This window comes from Schistocerca nitens, chromosome 1, assembly GCF_023898315.1.
Source record: "Schistocerca nitens isolate TAMUIC-IGC-003100 chromosome 1, iqSchNite1.1, whole genome shotgun sequence".
Lineage (NCBI taxonomy): Eukaryota > Metazoa > Arthropoda > Insecta > Orthoptera > Acrididae > Schistocerca > Schistocerca nitens.
Window position 1 is genome coordinate 1,004,311,975 of NC_064614.1, and position 23,096 is coordinate 1,004,335,070.

Below are 23,096 nucleotides of genomic sequence, written 5' to 3' on the forward strand. Positions count from 1 at the left end.
GTATCATGCATTTTATCTCAGAAACGCAGTTTCATCGTTCGGAACAGGGCTAGGTCAACCGACGTTGTGTCGAAGTTTCGTGTCCGTTTGACGGGGACGTTCCCTTCCGTCCCACCCCATCAGAGTGAGTACTTACGGACGCCGCCTTCACCAGTGGCCGACACGGTCGACACGGAAGGCTGCGCGGGGCTCGTTGGCCGCGGCGTCGTCGACGTCGTCGTCGTCGTAGTGGTGGTGGTCGTCGGCCGCGGGGTAGTAGTGGTCGTCGTGGTGGTAGTGGTCGTTGTGGTGGTGGTTGTCGTGCTGGTGGTCGTAGTGCTCGGGCGACGGCGCGTGACGGTGGTGGCACTAGCTCCAGCAGCGTAGTGAGTTGACGGGGGGCGTCGAGTGGGCGGCGGCGTGGTTGGAGGCGGCGGCGTGGGGCGGCGCGTGGGCGGCGGAGTGGGTGGGGGCGGTGGCGTGGGGCGGCGAGTCGGGCGCGGCGGGCGCGGCCTGGGCCTGGGCCGCGTCACGAACGGCGGCTCCGTGCTGCTGGGCTGCTGCCACACGCCCCACGTGCTCGCCGGCTTCGAGCTCCAGCTGCAACACCGCCATCGCCGGTTCAGTAGCTGTCCGCACCAACCGTGCGCTCACCGGGAAAAATATCAGAGCACACTGGTCGCTTCAGGGGGCTGTAGATCGTGTGTAACTGGTACCAGGCGGACGTGTGACCCTCTACTGCTGTTGAGTAAGGCTATTAAGTGGTGTCCGAGCGGTCTAAGGCGCTGCAGTCATGGACTGTGCGGCTGATCCCGGCGGAGGTTCGAGTCCTCCCTCGGGCATGGGTGTGCATGTTTGTCCTTAGGATAATTTAGGTTAAGTAGTGTGTAAGCTTAGGGACTGATGACCTTAGCAGTTAAGTCCCATAAGATTTCACACACATTTGAACATTTTATTAAGTGGTGTGTGCGTGCCAGTCGGCTGTATGGAATCAACACAGTAACATGGATTGACGCGGAGACAGAATTCAGAAACGAACTATGTTGTCGCTTTTTAGTACACAAGATCACTTGGTTAATGAAGTTGCCCGGACTATCTGCCGTATCTACAAGGAATCGCGTATCACACGCAACCAAGTAACAGGGCGTAAGAACAATGGTCATAAGAGCATCCTAGACGACATTCCAACCGGTGACGATTGCCACTATGACAGTCGGTTTCAAATCCGACAGGAATTACTACCTTTGATGAATTCAGTTGTTCAAATGTTCAAATAAGTCCTAAGGGACCAGACTGCTAAGGTCATCGGTCCCTAGTCTTACACACAACTTAAACTTACTTATGCAAAGAACAACACATACACCCATGGCCGGGGGAGGACTCGAACCTCCGGCTGGAGGGGCCGCGCAATCCGTGGCGCCTCAAACCGCTTGGCCACTCCGCGCGGCCTCGAATTCAGTTCCTTCCGACTGAACATTGTAAAGGAATCTGCATGCAACAGACATTTGTACATCGGTACCTCGCTCTCAGGAATATGTAAAGCTGTTCGTCTTCAGCGGACCAAACTTGTAAGTAGGCTGTTTAGGTTTTTATGTTGGTAAGGCCACGTAGCGCTCTGTATGAAAATCACTGACTTTGCTGTGTGAAGTCTGTGGCTGGTTTACATTGTTGGAATATTTGTATTGTAGTGTTGGGCAGTTGGATATGAACAGCGCGTAGCGTTGCTCAGTTGGAGGTGAGCCGCCAGCAGTGGTGGATGTGAGAAGAGAGATCGCATAATTTTGAGAGTGGATGATCTGGACGTGTGTCCATCAGAAAGTGTAAATTTGTAATACTGGATATCATGAGCTGATAATATATGACTTTTGAACACTATTAAGGTAAATACATTGTTTGTTCTCTATCAAAATCTTTCATTTGCTAACTACGCCTATCAGTAGTTAGTGCCTTCAGTAGTTAGAATCTTTTATTTAGCTGGCACTATTGGTGCACGCTGTATTGCATTAGTTCGAGTAACGAAGATTTTTGTGAGGTAAGTGATTCATGAAAGGTATAGGTTACTGTTAGTCAGGGCCATTCTTTTGTAGGGATTATTGAAAGTCAGATTGCGTTGCGCTAAAAATATTTAGTGTTGATCAGAATAAGTAAAGAGAGAAATGTCTGAGTACGTTCAGTTCTGCTCAGCTGTTTGAAAATCAAATGACGTAAGAGGTTTATCAGCACAGTAATTCATAAATTTTTCAAAGGGAACGTTTCAAACTTCACAGAAATTTGCCGGTAGCGGATCCGATCCGACAAGTCGCTGCTTTGTCTCTTTTCAAATGAGGTAAGGTGTCGATTGCATCGACGACCCAATGAGAGGTCCAACCCGGAATGTGTGGGGGAAGTAGTTCAGGCGCAAGTTGTTCTGTGATATTTTTGGGAGTGTCTTTGATACCATGACTTGGGCACACTCTTTCAGGTTACAGTTACTACGAACCAAGATGTTTATTTCAATATTCTCGGCGATCAAGTGTCGCTCTTTCTTCTGCGTCTTCGAGATGAGTGCGCTGTGGACACTCCCATCTTCCAAGACGACAACAGCCGCATTCATATGGCTCCACACATTCGTTCCTGGTTTGACTAATACTCATGCACCCTTTTGCAACTCGACTGCTACGCTAACTCACCCGATGGTAATCTCATAGAAAACGTCTGCGACTACTTGGAGCAGCGGGTGAAATGTGGCATCTCCGCAATTTGGTAGGTCTACGGAAACTAATTATTAATGAATGGCTTTAGCTGGAACTCTGTTCCTCACCAAACTGAGATAGATAATAGGGCTATGGAGGATGTAATACTGTACTGGTACACTGTCTCCTGGGTTTTCTTTGTCCACTGTGCTTATGTATTGCGTTCTCTCCCAAAGGCCTCAGTAGCTTCTAGTTTTATTGCAGTGAAACAAGCACGACAGTTAATCTTTCACCCTGCAACGTAGTTTGTGCTGTTTTCAAACTTCTTGGAGCATAAAAACACTATGCCGGATCAGCGCTCAAACCCGTAATCTTGACTTTTGAAAGCAATGCTCACTGTTTCAAAAGAGTGAAAGATTCGTTATGGAAACAATCTATTTAGCTGTAGCTAAGCCATTTCTCGGCAGTTATTTTTCTTCCATGAGTGTCAGTGTCAGTCCAGCTGGCTATGCAGGAGAGGTTTTGTGAAGTTTGGAAACCAGGCGAGGGTTCCTAGTAGACGTGAAGCTTTCGGGGAGAATTACGACTGGTGCCCAGATGTCTTAATGGGTAAGAGAACTGTGCGAAAATGGCGAAGTTCCAGATTAAAGTCTCGCTCCAGCACACAGTTTCAGTCTAACAGGATTTTCAAATTAGATCAATCAGATTCATATGCCTGTTCTGGGTAAACAGAGTCATTACTACGTCATACGGCTGAAACATTATCGATGTAACACATAGTATCAAAACATTGGCAAAGTTCTCCTGTGATAAGTCACTGCCCTTATGCAGTGAATGATGACCGAATTATTACTGCCTCCTTAGTCTGCAGTTTCAGCCATCTGATCAAATAATGTCTGTTATGAATCATTGTCCAGGTCTGCGGCCACTAAGCGACGGTACATTCCATTTCACAGGTAACGACTTTTCATGCTTGGTGTGAAAGTGGAGTTCGTTGATTGAGAGGCTACCCTTGGGTCCTTATTATTTTCCTTATGATATCGTTCTAGACACAGAATAACTAGGTAAGGTCTGGTCTATCGCGTGGTAACGATAGTGGACCGCTGTTACTGAGTCACGTGCCGGTTTTTGTAAGCCGTATCTACTACAGACGAAGCGATTTGGAACCATAGTGAAACACTGCTATTGGTCAATCCGACAACGTCTATGAAGATTATTTCTCACAATTTCACGTGTGCCGTCTGTTCAAATACAAATACACTGTCACTTTCTTCTCACATGCAGTCTTAATGAAAGTGAAATGCCTTTTTCAACAAAGTGTCACAGGGTCTGTTGGAACAGCCGTAGTTGATATTCGAATTGATTGATGGGTATGAGCGTGTCTGTCGTCATACACGATTAACACAGTGTAAGCCAATGAGCCAGCTTATATTCATCTTTGAGGGCTAATGTTACCAGAAGACTGTAGTACTAGTTTTTGACGACGCGATCTCTTGCGAGTCGGGTTGGACGTGTAACAGCGATGGGAGGTTCTAGGATTATAATGCTTGTATCATCTACAATCCGTGATGTAATAGTCTGAAGAACATGGAGAGGACAACTATCGCCCTTGACAGCACGTAAGTTCAGCAGTTCTCAACCATATAGAACACTTATGAGACTTCGTGGATATCCGCTCAGTTTGTTCGAGAAATAGTTGTCGAGAGTAAGCGACGTTTGACACTGTATTTGATTGGCCATGTCAAATTAGTTCAGTGAGCATTGTTCTTGTGCTACTGTTATGTCTATAGCGCTGGCATTCAAGGGCGACTGAATGGGTCGATTATTTCTAAATGCTATGTCCAAGTTTTCCGTCGGTGCCTCGCAATTTTCGTAATGAATTGTACGTGATCATATTTGTTTCTCATGCTTTTGAAAAACTTGGATTTTGTTGACGTGGACTGGCACACCAAACGCCGGTCCTTTAGTAAGACGATCCACTCCGCACGCAGTGACAAGCAACATCACAATAGCCGGCCGAAGTGGCCGTGCGGTTAAAGGCGCTGCAGTCTGGAACCGCAAGACCGCTACGGTCGCAGGTTCGAATCCTGCCTCGGGCATGGATGTTTGTGATGTCCTTAGGTTAGTTAGGTTTAACTAGTTCTAAGTTCTAGGGGACTAATGACCTAAGCAGTTGAGTCCCATAGTGCTCAGAGCCATTTTTTGAACATCACAATAATCGGGTTGCTGAAACTCTTCTGGAAATCCTCGCAGGATTCTACTACACAATAGAACAGTCTGCTTCCCACGCCCGGGTTCCCGGGTTCGATTCCCGGCGGGGTCAGGGATTTTCTCTGCCTCGTGATGGCTGGGTGTTGTGTGCTGTCCTTAGGTTAGTTAGGTTTAAGTAGTTCTAAGTTCTAGGGGACTTATGACCACAGCAGTTGAGTCCCATAGTGCTCAGAACCATTTTGAATAGAACAGTCTCATGTTGCCTCCAGAGAAAAACATCAGCCACTGCAACGTGATATAGTCCGCTACTAGCGACATTTTACCACAAAAAGCCGGCCACATGTGACAGCATGATTTATCCATCAGACCTACTGTACTCTGTTCTATCTGTTTCATAATCACGATCAAAGACAAATCATCAATCATGATAAATGTGCGAAGACGGTCTCCATCAGCAGCAACACAGCTTTTCATACGTAATTCTAGATGTTCACCACTGTGGCAAGGTCGTTGCTGTCGCAGTGTGACGTATACATAAATCCTGATTACCCTGCAAAACAGAGCGCAGCATTCGGGTGGTTGCTTTTCTAGTTCGTTGCGATCCTCACATCCTGCGTTTATAAGATTCCATCACCAACTAAACTTTTCCTGCTACCTTTCTCTGTGCTCCGTCTTCTGCGTGACTTACTTGTTCCACTTCAATGATTCTAAGTTTGTGTACGTGCGGTTGCTATCTTACATACGCGGCCTTTTACAGAAAGGATTCAGCCAGCTGAAGCTTTCGGTTTCTGAGCGCAGCTCGATTTGATTGTCAGTCACCTTACGTTCTATTTTCAGATGGGGCAGTCATTGTCTACTTCCACGCACACTGCTTTATCAATCCGAATGTAATTCTGTAATTTATTGACGTCAGAAGTAGGCTTTAATTTTTTTGCTTCCTATTCTATCAGTGACAGCAAAGAGAGCCACAAAATTACAACATTTTGTGGCAATTCAATATCTACACTGTACATAGACAAAAAATTAGGGAATGACTGTTAAATACCATATTTAAATCGCATTGTAAATGTATGATGTAGTCCTAGAAACTCGAATTTTCTACCGTAGTCGTTCCGAAACTTGAAGGAATAAAAGAATATAACATCAAAGTGGTACACGTTGTTCTCTCTACCACTTTAAAATTTCTAGTGCGCAAAGCTTAAATCTGCGACATGTAGTTCAGATGACAATGGAGAGAGAGAATTATGCGGACTTTTTGGTACCACAGGCACCGAAACTGACTACAATAGACTCGGTACTTGAACCTGAACAGGACTGAACCAGTGAAGACAGAGTGCGCAGTTTATTTCTTCCGACTCATTTCATCTCTCAGGAAAAGAAAAACCACCTAATTTCTAGGAATCGTATGCCAATAATAGTTCAAAAGACGTATATGGAGTGTTTTTGAATACTCCTTAAAAATTGTTTAGTGGTTAATGATCTGAAGAGAAACCCTTGTTTTCGTTGTACAGAGAAACATGGAAAACAAAGTGGTCCACTGTGTTGTGTCTGCTGACTGAAAGACGGACAAAAATTGCTGTGGCTCCGGTAATTATTACATCTGTGTGTAACAAGTAATGCGGCAATGATGTCTAATGCTACTGTGGTGGGAGGGAATGAGGAATAGCGACTGAAGAAGAGACACCGACTGTTGTGGAGTGGCACTTGAGCCTAAGTGGTTTAGTATATTCATTAGTAATGGGCTGTATTCCTAAATTAGTTAGATGCTAACAGATCTAGTAATTAACAGAGTGACAGGAAAGTACTATCTTGTTTCCACCCAGCAGATGCAAGACAGTCGAAAATTTTGTTTCGTAAGTTTGTTATCGTAGCATACACATGTTTCGTCTCCATATATAATCCTATTCCAATCATTGTAAACCTGAGCCATTCATATACAACTAGAGTTTATAAGGAGAATGTAGACGCATATAGTACGTTCACAACTTCATACCGGTTATGGAAGTGGCAGCGATTTCTTGCGCCTTAGGCACTTTCTTTCCACAAAGCTTCTTTGTGAAGCTGGTTGCCGACTTGTTCCCTTCAGGCGTCGCCTGTCATGGAATTATTCATGAACGTATTATACTCAGCTACGACAACTTCACTTGGCGTGTTAGAAGATAAGGCGGGGCTGTCACTGTTTATATCGACTACAATAGCTGGCTCTAGATTACATACAAGATATTGCTCAACGACATGCCGTACAGGACATCGATTCGCCGAACAAACGACTGTGTCCAGAACTTTGCATTTGTATGTTACATCATGGCAGCGTGCATTTAAGAGGGGGATAGTACTCTGTCATTAATATCGTGAGTGCGAAGAAGACAATGTGATGTCGATCAAAGGCGTGTGTTCATAGGGGAATACCCATCAAATATTTATTTCAAATCTAGAAGTGTTTCACTAGAGCAGATTACATCTATCATAAGGTTTTGCAATTGTCTTGCCAGTGCTTCATCCTGAATTCCCGATATTTTAAGATCAAAGACTGCTGCCAGTCAACATAAAGTTAACAGCTTTGTCGAGGACATTCATTCAGTGGCCGCTGGTGGAGATTTGTTTAACGTATGACGAGTTCAGCTTCTCGAAAATACTATACGATAAACCCCTCATCACTTGTGTGGACCACTCGTGTCACTAGATGGCATTCTAATGTTTACGGTTTCCTTTTTCCGTAAGGAGACTCTGTCACAGTTAAGGGCGCTATGGAATGCACAACGATTTTTACGCTTTTGTGGTAGAAATTTGACTTATTTTTTCAGCCAAGAAGTTCTTTTGTGTTTGCCGATAGTTGCTAGGGATCGGATCTGAGAAATAGTACGCCAGCTTATATAAATTTTCGATAATTCATCTCGAATTCTTGTTATGAAATCTCAATTCTGGAAAAAAATATTTAAGGTCACAAATACTTCCACGGTTGCATTAACCCATTACTCAATTCTGTACGAAAGGAAATGTTAATATTTTCTAGAATGAAATTCAGATATGAAATATTCGAGTGATTCAAAAGTTCTTAATGGTATTTGGCCGTTATAAGGAAAAGCAATGTTTATGGGGAAATGGTATACATAAACAGGTCAGAAATATTTTCTCTTCTATTGCTTTCTCTCTTTCCTGCACAGTTGAAGTAATTCTCTAATGTGTGTAACACCATGGCTCTAATGCTCTACTGATCTATTTTGTCTCTGTTTCATTTAATGTTTCATCATTGAGCTTCTGTAAATGTATTTGTTTGAATCGATAACATAAAATTGTATACTCTTTTCTTTGTCAAGCCTTTGATGTCGTGATTTGATTCTATGCAAAGCAATGTATCTGTAATTTAAAATTCTTTGTCCCATTTGGAGGGAACAAAACTTACTGCATATAATTGCAATTCTGTGTGAATAATTTTTTGTAGAAGTGTCAATATGTGCAAATGTTCTGTTTTATTTAATGTGTTTGTTTGCTGTTATGTAAATTGCTGACCTTCACTTAGGGCTCTTAGTTATTCTGTATGTAAAAGGTGTAGGGGTTCCCCTCAGGAACGGAACAGCGTAGCGCGCGCAAAATGTGGTTGGCCTAGGTGGAAAAGGTGGAACTGATAGTCAGTCGGGGACGAGCAGTTAGTCGGGGACGAGCCAGCAGTCAGAGATGAGCTACGAGTCCGTGCACTGCTGTGTAAAAGTTGCATAGTGCTGGTTTCGAGAGAGGCTTTTCTGTTATTTTCCAAGGCCTCGGATGGATGGATAAATAGCTGGGCTATTCTGGAGTTTGTATCTATCATCGCCACCAAGAAATGACAGATTCCAGCAATTCTGCCTGCAATTCCACCTACCAACATGCAGTTGCCACCACATTGCGCAATCATTGCAACGTAACACGGTAAAGATGTACAGTGAAGGCTCAACTTAATGGATGTGTTATTGTGCTGAAATATAAGGTAATTTATATCTGAATTTATGTACCAACCTTGATTTTCTCCTCATCATTACACCTCTCAGGGTCCTCTCCGTTTGAACTTAAGTGATTACCGAGTATCCTTATTGAAAGTACGTTAAAACTCAGTTTGCTAATTAATGCCTATTGGACAGAGTAAAATTAAAGTTAATGTGGCAAGAGAGTGAGTTAAAGTTATTGATGCTTGCCGAAATAATTTTCCTAGTAAAACTGACTATTAATGTGTTGTTGCCAGATTCAAATTAAAATTTCTCAAGACTGAGGCTTATAACGTTTAGCTTAGTAAATGATCACATTACTACCTGTTGTTAATCGTAGAAAGTGAGTCAGTATCTTACATTAATATTAATTTTATGTCTCATGGTAGTAAAAGTGGAAAATTGCATAGTAGGAAATTATATACTCATGATTACTAAGTGTTTGTCTCTCTTGTGTGCATATTAACAGTATAAAGACCACTCAGTTTGTGTAAGCCCTGAAAGTGATAGTGTTTTTCTGTACGTGTTATAACTGTGCAAATAGTTTTTTGTGCTGCTCCAGTTGTTAGCTTCAATCTTAAAATATATGTGTGTCAGAGTTCATTGCACTCGCGTGTGGCCAAGTCTAGGTTGTGTTTGTCCATTATAGTTACTTATACCTACTTTCTTGAACGAGAATGTTAATCTTTCTCTTGCCTAGTTAGGCTGGCGGCCGTTTCCTTTATCTGTTGAACAGTGCAGATAGGCAAAATTTTGTTTGGTACTGTTCAAATATTTACGTAATTCTGTTCTTTCATTTCCGATAAGCCACTTCCGTTAGGTACAACACGGTAAATTTAACAAAATTCCTCTCAGAGGGTAACACAGCTCTGTTGATTTGTACTATAATTGCTTTTACAAAATAGTTTTATGTCACAATCTGTTTCTGGCATTGAGGTTATGGTGCAGTAATAACAGCAGAGAGGAGTGTTATAGTATATGGCGCCGCGTGACAGGACGTTGTTCGGCTTGCACTTACAGCCGGAAAAAATTATAAGTAGTTAGAATTTTACAAACATTAAGTGAACATAAAACGTCCAGCGGCACGAACCTGTATATTAGTTAACAGAACGGATAGTGAAAGTTCAGCTTAGATTGAAAATTAAAGGTATCAGTACTTAGTAATAGCTAAAATGGACAGGGAACTAGAAATGAATCTAAATACGCGAGAGCAGAATGCAATCGAGAGTAGTTCAGGCAGCACACCAACAGATGGCATTACGCGCGAGTTAAATTACGTACGCTACCACGCCGATGTCAATAAACAGATAGAAGCTATGAATGTCGCTCGTACTAAGGACGACAATATGAGTGATGTTGTGGAAGACAGTGGCTATGTTAATGAATCGCGGGATATGTTTGAATCACCTAAAACAGAAAGGGGTGTAGAATCTGAACACGTAAATGCAGTTGAAACCAAAAGTGAAAAGATACCAGATATGACTGATTTGATTAGGATGCTGTCTGCGCAATTTGCAGCGCAAAATGACAATATCAATGACAGTATTAAGGCACAAATTACAGCACACAGTGATAATATTAAGGCACAAATTGCAGCGCAAAACGCAGCACTAGGTAATGATATTAGTAAACAAATGCAAGAACAGGGTACCAGACTTAGTAAACAAATTGAAGAAGTCAACTCAAGGGTAGGAACAGTGAGTAATGAAATCAAAAGTATTAAAAGCGAAATTACTGTCATCAATGGCAATATTGCCAATGTACAAGGACAAATTGATGACATTAACGAAAGATTTGACTCTGAAGTAATTAAAATTCAAGATCAAATAGAACCCTTAGTCTGTACTAAAGTGGATGAAAAGGTATTCGGTATTAAATCCGAAATACAAACAGAATGTAACGCAGAATTTGCACAGATTAAACAATCTGTAACAGAAAAAAGTAGGGAACTAACTAAACAGATTGTTAATTGCGAAAAGAAGTGTGACCATAACACTTCACAAATCCAAGACAAAATGTATGACTTGGAAAGAAAAATACAAACAGGACCTACACAATTTACAGAAAGGGTCCCCTTCAGTAAAATATTAGAGGGCGAAGAAAAATTCGACCCTGCAAAGAGACATAACGGATGGAACCCCCTAGACTTTGTAAAGAATTGCGAAAGGAACTTTCCTGAATATTTATCTGACCAGGAAAAAATCGCGAGTCCCGTCCCCATCATAACAACAATTATTCGCGCGAAAATAATGACCAAAACGAACGACAGGAGAATGATAGATTTCGCGTAAACACGATTCAAAGAGGTCGTGCGAGAGGCAGGGGAAATTTTACGACGCGCGGCAGAGGATACATGGCGCGGAATTTCCAAAATAGAGAAAAAATGGAAAACTGAAAACCGCGTGTGTTACGGGCCGGATTCACGCGGAAACTGGTTTTGGGCCCAAAGAAAAGATGTCCAATATTAGGTTCGAGAAGGAAAGATGTAAACAACGGGGCAGAAAGGTTAATGACGCGCCTATAGCAGACGGGCGCGGAATGATACATAGTGGCATTCCCAGTGCGAAGTCACGTGACCGTTCGTGCTCGGGCCAGCGGTTGCCGGAGCAGCGTACATTGCACTTGACAGCAGACACAAATGGCAGACGTCAGAACAAGATGGCTGCCGTAGAGAGAGACAGAAGAGGCGGGATCGGACACTTCCGATGGCAGGTTTCAGTAGTAGATGGATGTAGAAATGAAAATAAAGTTAATACGTCATATGATAAAGATAACTCAGTATCGGTTTCGTGCGAAAAGACTTTATTAAAGAATGAAAGGGAGACAGAAAAGGCGAGTGAAAAGGGAAATATTGGCACTGTTAATGATGTGTATGAGGTAAAGGACGTAGATGTGGGGGGAGTTATGATGAATAAAGAGAAAAGGGAGGTAGAATATGCCACGCAAAAGACGTGTGCTCAATTAATAATAGGTAAAAATGATGTAGAGGAGGACGGTAGTAAACATGACATTATAAGCAGTGCAGATGAAATTATTGTCGATGGAAAGGTGCTTAATGATTTTAATGCAGAAGGGTCTGGTAGGGATTTCGCACGATTACCTGAAAATGACAGCATGGAAGAAAATGAAATGAAAGTTATCGAAGTACATGACGATTATACTAAATATGAAGTTAAGGCCGAAATCGCCCAAAGTGATATAACAGATGTGTCTGACTGTCCAAACGATGTGTATTACGTAGAAAATGAGTCAATAAACAAAGTGGCTGAAACATCTAGTGATAATTTGCCTCACTGTTTAAAAGTTGCATTCCTGCTCGAATCGGATGACGAAAATGAAATCAGTGATAGCTCAGACGAAGGAGAGACGACAGATTCAGATACAGATGAGTTTTCGGAGGTAGACAAATCTACTTATACCTTTACAGAAAGAGGTTACGAAAAAATTAACGACATCTTTTCGAAACAAAATCCGGAATGTGTAACTGAAACAAAACCGAAAGAGCCGCCGGATGACACTATATTAGGGCAGGCTTTACTTAATGTAATGACAGAAATAGATTTACTAAAACTTAAAGAACCTCCAGATACAAACATAGCAGAACGTGAACTGTTAAAGATCTGTAAAGATGTAGAGGTACACAAACCCAAAAAGCCACCTGATATACAACAGAAATCAGTAGGTAATATTTCCTGGAAAGATATTATGGTTGAGCAGGATCTGTTATGGGAAGAGCAGGAGGAAAAGGAACAGAGAATTATTAAACAAACTATAATACCGGTAAATGTTTGTAACACTGAACTGCAAGTACTTTTAGACACAGGGTCCCAAATCAGTGCCATATCAGAATCATTCTTTGATCATATTTCCTGTAAACCAGGGTTAGTAATAATGTCTGTTAGTGGAGTGAAAATTATAGGAGCTACTGGTAGGTCCAGCAAGCCCATTCAAAAACAAGTACTGATGGACTTTGAAATAGGAAGCCAAAAATTTGAACATGATTTTTTAGTGGTCCCTGAACTAAGTGCTGAAATGATTCTAGGTATTGATTGGCTAGACAAGGAAAAAGTAATTTTAGATTGTGGTAATGGAACTGTTAAGATTAATAGGGAAACAGAAACAATAGAAATTAAATTTGAAGGTGACAACCAGGTCCAAGCTGTGAATGTAGAACCCATTTTGTTAAAAATAGAATCTGAAAATGATGGTTTATCCCAAATATATGAAATATACCATGTGAGAAGTTTATTGCAGGATGACCAAAAAACTGACAGTTTTAGGGAAATTGTTGATGTTATCCAAGAAATATCATGTGAACAGAAAGGTGATTTATTTGATATCTTGAATAATAATAAGAAAGTGTTCTCTGATAAACCAGGTGTCGTAAATAACTTTGAATACCGTATGGATATCCTGGAACATGAACCATTCTTTGTCAAACCATATCCTATACCTATAGCTAAGAAAGAAGCAGTACAAGCTGAGATTGAGAAAATGTTGGAATGGGGGGTAATAGAAAGAAGCAATAGTGAATACAATAGTCCACTTATTATAGTCAATAAAAGGGATGGAGGTGTAAGAGTAGTCATTGATGCACGGACATTGAATAAAATTGTCAGGAGAGAAGTAGACAGGCCTGAAAATTTAGATGATTTATTACAAAAGTTCCATAATGTAAAGTATCTAACTAGTTTAGACCTTACTGCTGGATATTGGCAGATCCCATTACACAAAGATTCTAGGAAATATACAGCCTTTTTGTTTGCAGAAAAATGTTACCAATACAAAGTTGTACCATTTGGTTTGAATACTTCTGTTTCTGTTTTCATTAGGGCTTTGGATTCTGTATTAGGAAAAGAACTTTGTGCCAGATTGACTGTATATGTAGATGACCTATTGATTGCTACTGATAACTGGGAGGAGCATTGTGATCTGTTAAACAAAACCCTTATTGCTCTTCAAGCAGGGGGCATGACTCTAAAGTTAAAAAAGTGTGAATTTGTGAGACAAGAAATTAAGTTTTTAGGACACATAATAACCACATCTGGGATTGGCAAGGACCCAGAAAAGCTTAATGCTATTGAAAAGTGCCCTCCTCCAAAGAACCGGAAACAGTTGAAAGCGTTTTTAGGTCTTTGTGGGTTTTACCGCAAATTTGTGAAAGGGCAAGCTTTTAACAGCCCACATTTGAATAGCTTGTTAAAGAAAAATAGTGTATATATTTGGACATCTGAATGTCAGAAAGATTTTGAAAATTTGAAAACTGAGCTAGTAAAGGAAAACATTTGACATCACCCAGTTTTAAGTAAGCCATTCCACATGATTACAGACAGTAGTGCTTATGGTATTGGTGTTGAAATATTTCAGGAAAACACAGAATCTGAGGAAACAGAACATAATACCATTGCTTTTGCTAGTAGGACTTTAACTAAATATGAGAAGAACTATACTGTTTCAGAGAAAGAGGCCTTAGCAATCATTTGGGGATTAAAGAAATTTAGGATTTATTTATGGGGGCATAAAACCATAATTCATACAGATCACAGGGCGTTAACCTTTTTGAAGGATTGTCGACTGTTTACTGGCAGGTTGAGTCGATGGGCCCTGTACTTACAACAATTTGATTATGAAATATTATACATTAAAGGCAGTGACAATTATGTCGCTGATGCTTTATCACGGTTGCCTGAAGGTATGAACAACTTACCAAGAGAATGTAATGAAGACGGCAAATTTCTTATAAGATATATTAAGGAGGTTCCAGGTAGGAAAAGAATTGAGCAAATTTGTAAAAGTATGAGGTTCCACCAGAATGAGGATGAAAATTGGAAGTCAGTGAAAATTAATTTTAGTAACCCTAATTTCCCACAAATCAGTAGATTTTACAAGATATTTAATGGAGTTTTGTACAGGAGAAAGAATACCAGCACTGAAGAATGGAAGGTGTGTTGGCCTAAGCAATTTGAGACTGAAGTAATTGATTATTTTCATCTTGCCTTGGGGCATTGTGGTCCCAAGAAGTGTATTGAAAAGTTAACTGATGTGGTTGCGATTAACGTAGGTGCTACTAAGAAAATTACTGAGAGAATAAGATCTTGTGATGTATGTCAAAGGGCAAAAGTAACAAATAGAGTAAATCAGGGTTTCATGCAGAATACGATACCAGAGGACACATTAGAATTACTGTCAGTGGATTTGTATGGTCTGTTACCAAAAACCTCAGGTAATTGGTCTTATATTGTTGTAATGTTGGAAGTGTTCTCCAAATTTATTAAATTATATCCAATCAGGAAAGCCACTGCTAAAGTAGTCTTTAGCAAGATGACTGAGTATTTTAACACCATTGGTAAACCCAAAGCAGTTTTGTCTGATAATGGACCACAGTTTATCTCAAAAATCTGGAAGGAAGGCATGAAGCAACATGGTGTTCAAGTTAAATATATTTCAGCTTACCACCCGGCTAGTAACCCTGTCGAAAGATATATGCGTGAATTAGGAAGATTAGGTAGAACCTACTGTCACCATAACCATAAGGCTTGGGGCAGATTTGTAAATGACTTTGAAAAGACCATGAACACCTTGTACCGTGAAACCACCGGTTTTACCCCTGAAGAAATTCTGTTAGACCGTAAAAGTAAAAGTATTATTGAAGAGATCTTGCAATTCCCCCCTATTGTAGGAATTAACCTGCATGAGAAAAAAGAGTTAGTTAAGAAAAGAATGAAAGAGAAAGCGGCTGCTAGATCCAAAAGGCATGATAATAACCTTAAAACAACTAAATTTAAGCTTGGAGATTATGTCTTAGTGAAGACCCATGAAAAATCAAGTGAAATTAACAATGAAATTTCTAAATTCAAATACATTTACAATGGGCCTTTTGAAGTGCAAGGAACTCCACATGCAAATGCTTATTTTCTTGTGTACCCTAGGTCAAGGAAGCCTTTAGGAGTTAGAAATATAGTCGACCTGAAGTTGTATGTCCATAGAAACCAATGATGAATGAAATGTAGTACCCTCAGGCGACAATGCACCCTTTGCATTGTCAGGTGCCTGACGAGCACCAGGGACCCGAGTCATTGCCAGTACTATTTCCGTTTCTTTTCGTGCTGCCAACCTTCCTCTTCATCATTCAGAACTTTTGCTATCTTCTTTCCTTCTTCTCTATCAGAATAGACTGAAAAGTGTAGAAATAAGGTGAGATACTGTGTATTGTTTGTGGACGAATAAATGAATAATTAAATTGGGTACACTAGAAAATGACCAATATGAAAGTAAGTATTGTGGATACTGTAAAGAGAAAATGTAATGAAAAAGTAATTGGAAAGAGAAAAACGGATGTGAAAAGGTAAGAATACTGAAAACAAGGTAAATGAATACTGTAATATGACTGAATGTAAATGTGTTTCTGAAAATAGGGATAATTATGATGTTGAAAAAACTGTGTGTGTCAAAAACTGAGGAGATGAACCTGACTAATGTATGTAAAAATAGGTATTGGAGGCATGTGTCTAGTACCACAAAAGGTAGGCAGAAATCACTTGCAATAGGATTTAAAATTATTGTCTGGACTTGATGTATGTAATGACCTAACTGTGTGTGGAAAAGCAATGGTAAAGGAGTAGTAAGAAATTCTTAATACTGACTTGACCCCAAGTATGACATTTAATTGGTTCTTGATTAATGTATATTTTACCTGATGTTGTCATTTGAAAAGAAATCATTTTGTTGCCAGTGTCTAATTACTGTTTCAAAGTTGCAGGTTTTATGTTTTGTACCATTAATGCAAATTTTACCAAAGATGTGACATAATGATGAAAAACACAAAGATGATGACAATAAACTGCTCAAAAGTATGTTGTTGGGCAGTAAAACAAGACAAGACAACAAAAATGCTGTGGTCCTGAAGTTGAGGGCTACCAAATATGCTGTGCTGAGCAGTAGCCAAAGGACTTGCCATTGTGGGGCAAGGAGCTGATAAGTGGTCACGAACTGCCAAACCTAGAGGATGGGGCAGTGTGTCAAGTTAAAAATGTGTTTTATTTAGTGTTTTTAATCTAAATTGTGATTTTGTGTCTAAATATTTATAGGCAAAGACTGCCAAGCCAATGAGAGGCAGAATGTGTAAACATGGACTGATAGTGCTGAGGCAAGCAGTGAACTTAGGTTTATTGGTCAATGTGTCATGAACTGACTATTTTTCTGAAGTCAATGAAAATTTATTATAGAATATATGTGGATTCTTATTCAAATGGATGTAGATGTTTTGATGCTAGGGTTTTTGGAATAACTTAAAGTTTTGGACTGTCTGTTTTTAAAATACAGCAGAGATGATTAAAGATAGGTTCTGAATAGGTTAATGTGTTTATGTGCAACAATCATTTTGGACTGCTATTAATGAAGAGCAGCTTTAAAGTTAATTGTTTTGAGAAAACCTTGAAAAATTACTTTTGTATTTAAAGAGTCAGTTGGAAAAAGTTCTCATAGCTGTTTGTGTAAATATTTGTGCATTGATGGATGCAAACTGTAATTTTCAATATTTCATTAATTGCTGAATCTTGTAAAATGTACTATGACCATTAACGTGCTTGTGTGTCTGAAAATTTACATTCCTTCAAAAATATTGAAAGACAAATTCCTGCTTTGTTGAGTTAAAATGTTCTGTTCTGTTATTTATGTGTTTATTATTATTTTTTTTTGTTTGAAGGTCATACCTGTTCTACTAATATGAAGCTTATTTTGTGTACTGTTTTGTCTTTTATTTGAACTGTGTGTGTATGAAATGGACATGCTTGAAGGTATCCTGTGTATTGATGAAAATTAATTTCCTTGAAGCAGGGTGAAAATGAAAATTACTATAAATGCTTTACTTTGAAAATGTTTTCGGAAGAAGTGTATGAATCTCCTTAGTGTATATACTGTATATTTGTAATATGTGTATTTTTTCTCTCCCAACTGAAGTTGGATGTAATTTTTTTTCTGTAGCCAACACCACTTAGGTGTTATAGATGTTTCCTTGAAGTATCCCTTACAGGAAACTTCAACGAAACATGGGACATGTGTAACACCATGGCTCTAATGCTCTACTGATCTATTTTGTCTCTGTTTCATTTAATGTTTCATCATTGAGCTTCTGTAAATGTATTTGTTTGAATCGATAACATAAAATTGTATACTCTTTTCTTTGTCAAGCCTTTGATGTCGTGATTTGATTCTATGCAAAGCAATGTATCTGTAATTTAAAATTCTTTGTCCCATTTGGAGGGAACAAAACTTACTGCATATAATTGCAATTCTGTGTGAATAATTTTTTGTAGAAGTGTCAATATGTGCAAATGTTCTGTTTTATTTAATGTGTTTGTTTGCTGTTATGTAAATTGCTGACCTTCACTTAGGGCTCTTAGTTATTCTGTATGTAAAAGGTGTAGGGGTTCCCCTCAGGAACGGAACAGCGTAGCGCGCGCAAAATGTGGTTGGCCTAGGTGGAAAAGGTGGAACTGATAGTCAGTCGGGGACGAGCAGTTAGTCGGGGACGAGCCAGCAGTCAGAGATGAGCTACGAGTCCGTGCACTGCTGTGTAAAAGTTGCATAGTGCTGGTTTCGAGAGAGGCTTTTCTGTTATTTTCCAAGGCCTCGGATGGATGGATAAATAGCTGGGCTATTCTGGAGTTTGTATCTATCATCGCCACCAAGAAATGACAGATTCCAGCAATTCTGCCTGCAATTCCACCTACCAACATGCAGTTGCCACCACATTGCGCAATCATTGCAACGTAACACGGTAAAGATGTACAGTGAAGGCTCAGCTTAATGGATGTGTTATTGTGCTGAAATATAAGGTAATTTATATCTGAATTTATGTACCAACCTTGATTTTCTCCTCATCATTACACCTCTCAGGGTCCTCTCCGTTTGAACTTAAGTGATTACCGAGTATCCTTATTGAAAGTACGTTAAAACTCAGTTTGCTAATTAATGCCTATTGGACAGAGTAAAATTAAAGTTAATGTGGCAAGAGAGTGAGTTAAAGTTATTGATGCTTGCCGAAATAATTTTCCTAGTAAAACTGACTATTAATGTGTTGTTGCCAGATTCAAATTAAAATTTCTCAAGACTGAGGCTTATAACGTTTAGCTTAGTAAATGATCACATTACTACCTGTTGTTAATCGTAGAAAGTGAGTCAGTATCTTACATTAATATTAATTTTATGTCTCATGGTAGTAAAAGTGGAAAATTGCATAGTAGGAAATTATATACTCATGATTACTAAGTGTTTGTCTCTCTTGTGTGCATATTAACAGTATAAAGACCACTCAGTTTGTGTAAGCCCTGAAAGTGATAGTGTTTTTCTGTACGTGTTATAACTGTGCAAATAGTTTTTTGTGCTGCTCCAGTTGTTAGCTTCAATCTTAAAATATATGTGTGTCAGAGTTCATTGCACTCGCGTGTGGCCAAGTCTAGGTTGTGTTTGTCCATTATAGTTACTTATACCTACTTTCTTGAACGAGAATGTTAATCTTTCTCTTGCCTAGTTAGGCTGGCGGCCGTTTCCTTTATCTGTTGAACAGTGCAGATAGGCAAAATTTTGTTTGGTACTGTTCAAATATTTACGTAATTCTGTTCTTTCATTTCCGATAAGCCACTTCCGTTAGGTACAACACGGTAAATTTAACAAAATTCCTCTCAGAGGGTAACACAGCTCTGTTGATTTGTACTATAATTGCTTTTACAAAATAGTTTTATGTCACAATCTGTTTCTGGCATTGAGGTTATGGTGCAGTAATAACAGCAGAGAGGAGTGTTCTATGTGGAGTTGAACAAGGCGTCAAGTCATGATTGGAAAGTATATTTTTGCTATCGGCGAAGGTCTATCGAAGACTCTTCTAATAAGAAAGGAAAGTAGGGAGGTTCGCGAGGGTAAGACCGGGAGAATATAGGAACATGGAATCACTTCCCAAAGGAGGCCTTAGCGGTTGCCTTTGTTACGTTAAAGTCCTCCTGACGTGCATTCACCTGGTACTGTAGCACTTACTTACTCAACTGGAATCGCGAGGCATTCCAGCTATTAAATATTGCGTCAGCCCTTGTAGTTACACTTCTGACATCCAGCAGAACAGAAAATTTGTGAGGAGTGTTACTTTTTTTTAGGACTTAGCCGTTCGATTACTTTAATTTTTTTCCTAAATTACCAGTAACAGTCTTGGAAGTGACTAGTGTATTTTTTTCAGTAGTTAAGTTACGGCTAACTGGAAGAGATGTACAAATGACCGCCCGCTAATTTTTTATGCTTTTCCGTTACACTTTTCCGACACTGTGCAGAGAGCAATAAATTCGTGCGATGGTAGATATGTCATAGTTTATCACACTTGTATCGCCAGGGATTACAATGATGAGAAGGCGTTTTTCAAAGCCAAACGCTCTTCCTGAACTCTTCCAATCTCTCAGTTGAAACTGTTCCTCTGTTAAACCATTTTCGTCGTGACACTCTATCCCACGACAACACCAGTCCTCCGACCCGCCCTCACTTCATTTTATACTTTAGTTACCTCAAAAAGAAATCGAGTAGATGGTACAGCTTGATTTTATTTATTTGCCTCGTGATTTATCTCGCAGATACCACAAACTTCCTTCATACCAATCAAGTCAGAGATTTGTTTACAGGCATAACCTTCCAAGTAACGACTGAAAGGTCACAAACGGTAAATAATAATGTCTTACAAAAACACTGCAATGGAAACAAAAATGGTAACTTCTTTTATGCAGTACTTATCATAAGATTGTTAAACGGTACAGCTATTTGGCATTAAAACTTACCTAGCATCAGAAGAAATGAAACTAATGTACACATTTGAAAGAACAATGGGGTTTGGTTATTAAGATCTGAATCATCCAAATCACAAAGAGTTAATCGAGAGATCGTATGTAGAATATTACTGTAGGATGCGGTAAAAATGTTGCTTTATATTCTTTGTTCCAAGGAAATGATGTTTACTTCAGGGTGCAGTTGCACGAAAACTGTAGGCTTAAGATGCTACTAATGTTAACAGTAAATAAATAACAGTCGACACTGCAACATTTTTATGTGTTCTAATATCGTTCATGTTAAGGACCAGAGGTAGCGGTTGTTAAGGTAATAGTTGTAAATATTTTATCATAAAAGCACTAATATTAGGAATGCGGTTTCGGTAGTGAAGTTCCAATCATCTGGCTGTCTGAGTTAACCTTAAATAAAATACACTTCAAAAGCACTCAAGGTCAAAATACAAAAACAAATAAAGTTATTTAAAAACAGCACTTATACAATAAGACGAGGTTTTCACGTCGGAATATTTTGACCTTGATTACTTTTTAAGTGCGTTTTATGTAGGATTAACTTAGGCAGCCAGATGATGGGAACTTGACTCCCCAAATGCGTAGCTGAGGATAATGTTTCTAATATTAGTGGTTGTACCTTAAAATATTTATAGCCTTTTATGAATAGTAATTGACAGCACATGTTGAATAAGTGACCTATACATTGAATGGAAGGCCAGAAATTGATCTTTAAAGAGTCATTAGAATATAAGATCGTATACGAATAGGGTATAATATTTTAGACTGATGTGTACGGAACAGTATTCTAATAATGAAACACTTGTTGGTCAGATTGCATTACGGCCAGTGATAGTGGCCATGTGCTCACCCCCGTGCCACCATTTATGCAGCAAAGGATCCTTACTGGAGGAATGACATCACAGCCACTATTTATTTCATCAGACCTGCTGAAAGTAACCATATTTAGGACCCTATAGTATGATGGTCCTCCGTTAGTGTTGTCGACTTCAACTAGAACGGTTCGTGGCTGTCTCAACGACTGAGATTACAAGCAGAGCACCATCCGCGCCACATGAGTCTGTCCTGTCGTCAGTGGTATAAATAACGTTTCGGTTTGTTGCAGGAATGGCAATAAATTATTTTGTGAATTGTGATTCAGTATTAGTGTAAATCATGTTGATCTATAGGCCTAATTTGACACCTATGAGTAAAACAACTATCATTCCAGTCTCCAGAATGAGAGGTTCGCAGGAGAGCTTCTGTAAAGTTTGGAAGGTAGGAGACGAGGTACTGGCAGAAGTAAAGCTGTGAGGACGGGGCGTGAGTCGTGCTTGGGTAGCTCAGTTGGTAGAGCACTTGCCTGCGAAAGGCAAAGGTCCCGAGTTCGAGTCTCAGTCCGGCACACAGTTTTAATCTGCCAGGAAGTTTCATATCATTCCAGTGTTCACCTTATGTCCTCGACTCTAAGTGTTATATAGGTCAAGAATATGCCAATAGCATATGGTGGTTTATACTTCTCGCATCGATAAAACAACACTGCCGGGAAGACTTAATGTTTGGTGAGTCATTTACTCACTTGCTGTCTCATATGCTTGGACACATACAGGTTCTATTTAGGCAGGTGACTTGATCTTTTCTACCATCAGTTACCTGCAAAAATTCAATAAGCAGCAGCACTGTTCAGTATCAGAATAAATGAATACGGCGCTATGTGCAAATAGAAAATCAAGTTTTAGGATGTCCTAAGAAGTTCTTCGCTGATGGTTGAAGGACAAGACTCGTGTCCTCAGAAACACTTTCGAAATAAATTTCATTACCTTAAAATAACGTAGTAAAACTTTACGAGTGTGTAACGTTTTCAATGTTTTGAAGTGCACCTTGCTTCTCTTTGACAACCTTTTGTGGAAGTTTCAGTAGTTTGTAAAAATTGTGTACCGCACTAGAACTCGAGATTCTATCACCTATTGTTTGAACTGCGTTCCTTTTGTCAGTTTGCCCTTGCAAGCTTCGTGGTCTGACTCATAAAATCAGTCTCCACACTGATTTTGCTTTTATTGTCTGCCAAAGAGTTGTAGTTCAACTCGAATATTACAACAGTACAGTGCCGAAATTTCTCGTCTTCGCAAACTCCTCTAGCGGGAAAGATTTCATTCGTACCTCATTTCTTGATTCGTTACCCGCCAGAATAAACAAATGTTTGAAACGGTTTAGAAGTGCTTTTGAGTCGTCGTTTGCCCCTTATCTCCTTAAAATATATGTCATCAAAGAAATTAATTTTGAGAACGCCTTAACGGGTTATGAAGACATATCTTTATTATAACAAGTAGTTTCGACGAGTACTTTTTGTGTAATTCCATGTTATCAGTAATTTGAGAAACCTACTATAGATTGTACAGTTACATACATATGCATGCCATTTTTAAAATAAAAGAGTCCCGCCCAGCCGTTTAATTACAGGTACA

The 23,096-nt window shown here is 39.7% G+C and overlaps 1 protein-coding gene across 1 annotated transcript in view; it reads right to left on the reverse strand.

Moving 5' to 3' along the window:
- The window catches only part of LOC126237916 (serine proteinase stubble), a 771,897-nt gene that overhangs the window by 108,826 nt on the left and 639,975 nt on the right, over positions 1–23,096 (reverse strand). The window contains exon 5 of the mRNA XM_049947754.1: positions 137–579. Coding sequence (XP_049803711.1) covers positions 137–579 — 443 coding nt within the window. The remainder of the gene's footprint in view (positions 1–136; positions 580–23,096) is intronic.